The 6,543-nt window shown below is 43.6% G+C and overlaps 1 protein-coding gene across 1 annotated transcript in view; it reads left to right on the top strand.

The window, feature by feature from the left end:
* The window catches only part of Cct4 (chaperonin containing TCP1, subunit 4 (delta)), a 16,017-nt gene continuing 9,474 nt past the window's right edge, over positions 1 to 6,543 (top strand). The window contains 3 exon segments of the mRNA XM_013022576.1: positions 1 to 250; positions 2,805 to 2,857; positions 3,870 to 4,086. Coding sequence (XP_012878030.1) covers positions 124 to 250; positions 2,805 to 2,857; positions 3,870 to 4,086 — 397 coding nt within the window. The 5' untranslated portion in view covers positions 1 to 123.

Here is a 6,543-nt window from a genome sequence, read left to right as displayed (position 1 = left end):
CTTTCCGGCGCCGCTTTCTGGAAGGTTCGTGAAGACTGTGTCCGTGCGCCGTTTCTCTGCGGCGGGCAAGAATCCGTGTCCATCCGTCCTTCCTGAGCCCGCGTGGAAATAGCCAGGTTTGCCATGCCCGAAAACGTGGCACCGCGGAGCGGGGCGGCCGCCGCAGCTGCCGGCGGTCGCGGGAAAGGCGCCTACCAGGACCGCGACAAGCCGGCCCAGATCCGCTTCAGCAACATCTCCGCGGCCAAAGGTACGGCTCCCTTCCCCGCGCCGCCCCGCCGCCGCGCGGGGCCGAGCTCAGGCGCTCTCGCCCGGGTTTGGGGTGGGTACGGCTGCCTCGGGAAGTTCTTCGGAGGGATTCTCGGCGCTGTTGGACACGGCGAGCATGGAGGCCTCGGACCCGCCCAGCTGGGGAGCTTGCGGGTCTTTTTCATCCCAGGCTGTGCGTTATTCGCCACACATGCGAGCGGGGAGCAGTTAACACTGAAAAGCAGTCACTTATCTCTCTACCGGGCCCAGCCGTAGACGGCGCTTGAGCTTTGTTTTCGTTTTTATTTAATAAGACCGCGATTTGAACCGGCACGATTGTTGAAACTGAGTAGTCTCCACTACAAAATTGGGGCGGGGCCCATTGTCCTCAGGTGTGGCACACTGACATCTATCTTTGGAAATAATTACGGAAGGCCACATGAGCTTTTAAGTCTTCTCTGCTGTCCAGTAACATGTATTGTCTTCTGTAGAAATCAAGGAAACTTAAATTTCATTCTCATGACTTCGTGACTTAGCGAGTTTTGACCTCGGAACTAAGGTTTCTTTACCCACAAAATTGGGGAGGAGGATTTTTTTTTTTTTTAGTGTTGTGAGGATTTAGGTGAAGTCGAATTGATGTAGGAAAACGTGGGAGGAAAAATAAGAACAAAGACGTTGAGATCTTACCTGGCAATTGAATGTAGGAAGTGTCATTAGAAAATAAAATGTGCAGAATGAGAAGTGGGATTGGAAAGGTTAAGCTGGGCTAGATCTTGAAGGGTCAATATCCAGGAAAGCAGTTGACTTCATTTGCTACCGCTACAGAGAATTCCTAGGTGGACTGAGGTAATGGCTAATTTGTAGAGTTGCTGTGCAGTTCAGTGAGAAAGAGTATAAGGATCTTGGGAATGTAGTAATGTTAAAAGGCAAGTAGGTGCCAGATGGTGAAAGCACAGACGGTAGTTTCTAACCCAGGTGGGAGGATTCAGATTTACCGGATAGTTAGATTAGGGGTCATTTACAGTTTATATCTGTAAATTAAGGAGCCATATGCATTCAAGGGAGCCATAGTTGAAGTTTATGTGTACTAGATTAGGGTTGAGATGTTGGGAGATTCTGGGGCCAATCAAATGATCAAGACGGGCTGGGAAGGTGACTTAGCAGCAGAGTGCTTGCCTAGCATGCATGAAGCCCTGGATTCGATTCCTCAGTACCACATAAACAGAAAAAATCAGAAGTGGTGCTGTGGCTCAAGTGGTAGAGTGCTAGCCTTGAGCAAAAGAAGCTTAGGGGCAGTGCCTAGGCCCTAAATTCAAACCCAAGAACTACCCTCCTAACCAAAAAAAAAAAAAGGTAAGAGTGTGTATTGCAGTTGATTTACAACAAACAAGGGAAGGTAAAAGATACAAAATGGGACGTAGATTATCCTTCCATAAAACAAGTTGCAAATAATTGAAACTGAACAAATGAGGGGTATGCATGTAAGAAGAAAAGGCACCTAAATTATTTGTGAGCCTAACCACATAGGTAGGAGAGCTTAAGAAAGCAAAGGAGAATAACTAGTTTTTCCACGTCAAAATCGTATGAAACAGTTCCTTCTGCCAGGTAAATGTTTAGTGTAACTCTGGCAGCAAGTTTATTTTGGTGTTTGTGGGGGAGAAGATAAGAGTACCATTTGTCAGTTGTGAAGAAGTACACACAGCATACCAGTAGCTCTTTTGTTATTATTCAGCCTGAATCATTCCATAGATTTGGTGCCACAGGGCATATTGTTTGCCTGCTGGGTATCTTCTAGAAACTTAATAGTTTTTGAAGATCAGAGCATTTTTGAAGTTTCTTTTATAGAATCCTTGCCATCCTGGTCCACTAAAGTGAATTGAAAACCTAGTGTTGACTGGGTAATAAGAAATAGTAGACCAAAGCTATGAAATGCAAATTTTAAAGTATACAACGTAAAGGTTATTACACAGGCTTTGAGCTTATCATGGAGTGTAAATGGTTTGGGCTAGTCCTTCCATATGGAATGCATAGTTGTGAGAAACCTATGGTTAACTAACAAAATAGAAACAGTCATGTAAGAACATAACTGGAATAAGCTGAGCTGTTTCTTCATAACATACTGATAATGATACAGGCCACTATTTGAAGGTTTGGTTTTCCTTACTGATTTATTAAGGATTTGTAGCACTGCAGCATTTTCAGTCTATTTTATATTAATTAAAGAAATAATCTTCAGTCAGAATTTAGAAATAGTTATGCTGTTTAAGAATCTGAACTTAGCTGGGCGCCGGTGGCTCACGCCTGTAATCCTAGCTACTCAGGAGGCTGAGATCTGAGGATCACGGTTCAAAGCCAGCCCGGGCAGCAAAGTTTGTGAGACTCTTATCTCCAATAAACTGCTAGAAAACTGGAAGTGGTGCTGTGGCTCAAGCGAGCGGTAGAGCACTTGCCTTGAGCTGAAAAGCACAAGGGCAGCGCCCAAACCCAGAGTTCAAGCCCCACGACCGACAAAAAAAAAAGAGTCTTAACTTATTTTTTATTTTTTCTGTTTATAGCGGTTGCTGATGCTATTAGAACAAGCCTTGGACCAAAAGGAATGGATAAAATGGTAAAAGCTAACTCATCCATACATATATTGAGTGCCCCTATTCATAGTCCAATGACTGATGAAGGGTTAAGATGTGTTGTTTTTAGTCAGACATAGTGCTAAGACTTGTCATCCTAGCTACTTTGAGGCAGAGATTGAGGTTTGAACAACAAATATGCTGAATATGATGATTCACGTCTGTTACCCAGCTACACGGAAAAGGCAGGTATTGTTTAAATAGTAAAAACTGTCTGGGTGCCTGTGGCTCTCACCTATAATCCAGCTACTCAGAAGGCTGAGATCTGAGGATCGAGTTCTAAGCCAGCCTGGTCAGAAAAAGTGTTGGAGAGGTACCTTGTAGAGTTCTGAGAGAGGAGAGATTACTTTGCAGTGAACAATACTTAACTAATTCTTACTTGATGTGGAAGACACAAAAAGTAGAGTGTATCCCAGTTTTTCTTAATATTGTATTCTGGGATTTGAGCTTCTACTAGGTTGGTTGATTGGAAGCATTGTAAAATAGAGATACTACAATAATAGTTTGAGGGGCTGGGAAGGTGGCTCAGTGGTATAGTGCCAGCCTTGCATGCATGAGGCCCTGGGTTCAGTTCCTCAGCACCACATACACAGAAAAAGCCATAAGTGGGCACTGTGGTTCAAGTGGTAGAGCACTTGCCTTGCGCTGAAGAGCTCCAGGACAGTGCCCAGGTCCAAAGTGGCCACGACCAACTAAAAAGCAAACAAACAAAAAATAATAATTTGAGTGTTGTGCCCTCAAATCCAGTGGATGATAGGAAAAGCACTCCTTTCAATGTTAAGTTTTTGTCTACTACCAATGCTGCTGCCTTTTTGAGGATACTGTGAAGCAAGTTATTGTGTTGACTATTGGAACTGTGTTCACATTACATAGTGCTGACTTTGAGATAGATGGCAGAAAGTATGTTTATTAACTTCTTTATGATGAAGTACTAAATTGAATAGAGAGCTTTTAGAATGCCACATTGAAATAAAACATGTAAAAAATTATTTTTAGATTCAAGATGGAAAAGGTGATGTAACCATAACAAATGATGGTGCCACCATTCTGAAACAAATGCAAGTATTACACCCAGCAGCTAGGATGGTAAGTATAATTTTTTTTATTGTTTATTTTGTTGATTGTGGAGCTTGAACTCTGGCCTTGGGCGCTGTCCCTGCACTCATCAGCTCAGGGCGAGCACTCTACTGCTTGAGCCACAGCACCACTTCTGGTTTTCTAGTGGTTTATTGGTGATAAGAGTCATAGGGACTTTCCTGCCTGGGCTGGCTTTGAACCGTGATCCTCAGATCTCAGCTTCCTGAGTAGCTAGGAATACAAGCATGAGTCACCAGTACCCAGCAGGTAAGTATAATTATAGGTAAATTTTGTTTTAACTATACTATTTATGGGGCTGGAAAGGTGGCTCAGTGGTAGAGTGCTTGCCTTGCATGCATGAGGCCCTGGGTTCAATTCCTGAGCCCACATAAGAAGAAAAAGCCAGAAGCGGCGCTGTGGCTCAAGTGGAAGAATGCTGGCCTTGAGCTGAAGAGCTGAGGGATAGCGCCCAGGCCTGGAGTTCAAGCTCTACAACCGACCCAAAAAAAAAAAGCATATTATTTATATTTGTTGGTTACATTGTTTGATCACATACCATTTAAACATGGTGAGGTGTTTTTTTTCCTGTTTATGCTGTATAAGCATATTTTTGTTTTGGGTTGGTTTTTTTTTAAGCCTACATTATTAATACAGTAATATATTGTTAATTTTCCACACATATTCCAATTGATTTCTTTTGTTCCCTAAACAATTTCTTTCTTTTTTTTTCTTTTGCTAGTCCTGGGGCCTGAACACAGGGCCTGGGCTCTATCCCTGAGCCTCTCTGTGCTGAAGGCTAGTGCACTACCACTTGAACCACAGCACCACTTCTAGCTTTTTCCGAATAGTTTTTTTGTTTGTTTTTGTCAGTCCTGGGGCCTGAACTCGGGGCCGGCACTGTCTCTGAACTCTTCAGCTCAAGGCTAGTGCTTTACCACTTGTCACAATGCCACTTCTGACTTTTATGTGGTGCTGAGGAATCGAACCCAGGGCCTCATGCATGTGAGGAAAGCACTCTACTACTGAGCCACCTTTCCAGCCCCTCTGAATAGTTTGATGGGAGATAGTCTCGGACTTTATCATACAAATAAATATTCATGTCCTTGAATGTGTATGTCTTTATAGGTGTAGCTTCCACATATGAGTGAAAAACAGTTGAGTGTGTGTGATGATCCTGGGGCTTGAACTTAGGTCCTGGGTATTTTCCCTGAGTTTCGTGCTCAGGCTAACACACTACCAATTGAGCCAAAGCTCCACTGCAGCTTTTTGGTGGTTAATTGGAAATAAACCTCATGGATTTTGCTGGCTAGGCTGAGATCCTCAGATCTCAGCCTCCTAAAGGCATGAGCTACCAGCACAGGGCTGTTATTTTTTTTATTTTTCTTTTTTTTTTTGTCGGTCATGGGGCTTGAACTCTGGGCTTAATACTGGATATAATAAAAGTCCCCTTGTTTGTCCACAGGAAAGTATTGTACAGTTAAGGAAGACATAAAAATATAAGTGGTACTTTTCAGATTATTAGTTTAATGAATGTTACAGGTAAACACAGCGGTAACTATTTTTGGGGGGTTCTGGGGATTGAAACCAGGGCTTTACACATACTAGTCAAGCACTCTACCATTGAGCTCTATCCCCAGTCCCTAGAGGGCTATGAAATAATTGTGAACTTTTTTTTTTTGATCAGTTGTGGGGCTTGAACTCTGGGCTTAGGCGCTCTCCCTTTGCTCTTCAGCTCAAGGCTGGCGCTCTACCACTTGAGCCACAGTGCCACTTCGGCTTTTTTTGTTTATGTGGTACTGAGGAATCGAACCCAGGTCCTTATGCATGCGAGGCAAGCACTCTACCACTGAGCCACCTTCCCAACCCCTAAAATAATTGTATATAAAATAAATCATGTCAAAAATTTATTTTTTAAAAGGTGGTGGCAGGTGCCATTGGTTCACTGCTGATATCCTAGCTAATTAGAAGGAGCCTGAGATCTGAAGAGCATTGTTCAAAGGCAATCTGGGCAGAAAAGTCTATGAGATCCTTACCTCTACCAAAAAGCTTGAAATAGAGCTGGGGCTCAAAGTAGTAGAACACTAGCCTTGAGTACAAAAGCTCAGGAACAGTGCCCAGTCCCTAAGTTTAAGCCCAGGACTGGCACCAAAACAAAAAACTAAGGGTTACAATGTTGAATCTATTGTCAACTGAGAAATCTCCATATCTTGCTGTAGAAAGTTTTATCAAAAGTCTATCTGAAAGCCAGGTGCCAGTGGTTCATGCTTGTAATCCTAGCTACTCTGGAGGCTGAGATCTAAGGATCATGGCTCAAAGCCAGCCCAGCAGGAAAGTCTGTGAGACTCTTATCTCCAATTAACCACCAGAAAACCCATGAGCTATGACTCAGTGTGGTAGAGTGTTAGCATTAAGCAAAATAGCTCAGGAGAGGACCCAAGCCCTGTGACCACCACCACCACCAACAAAAATCCACGTGAGCACAAGATGTCTTCTTAAAGCTTTTTTTTTTGGGGGGGGGGTCCGGTTGTGGGGCCTGAACTCTGGGCCTGGGTGCTGTCCCTCAGCTCTTCAGCTCAAGGCTAGCACTCTACCA

Source organism: Dipodomys ordii, unplaced genomic scaffold (assembly GCF_000151885.1).
Source record: "Dipodomys ordii isolate 6190 unplaced genomic scaffold, Dord_2.0 Scaffold63, whole genome shotgun sequence".
Classification (NCBI taxonomy): domain Eukaryota; kingdom Metazoa; phylum Chordata; class Mammalia; order Rodentia; family Heteromyidae; genus Dipodomys; species Dipodomys ordii.
This window is presented reverse-complemented; position numbering and strand designations above follow the sequence as displayed.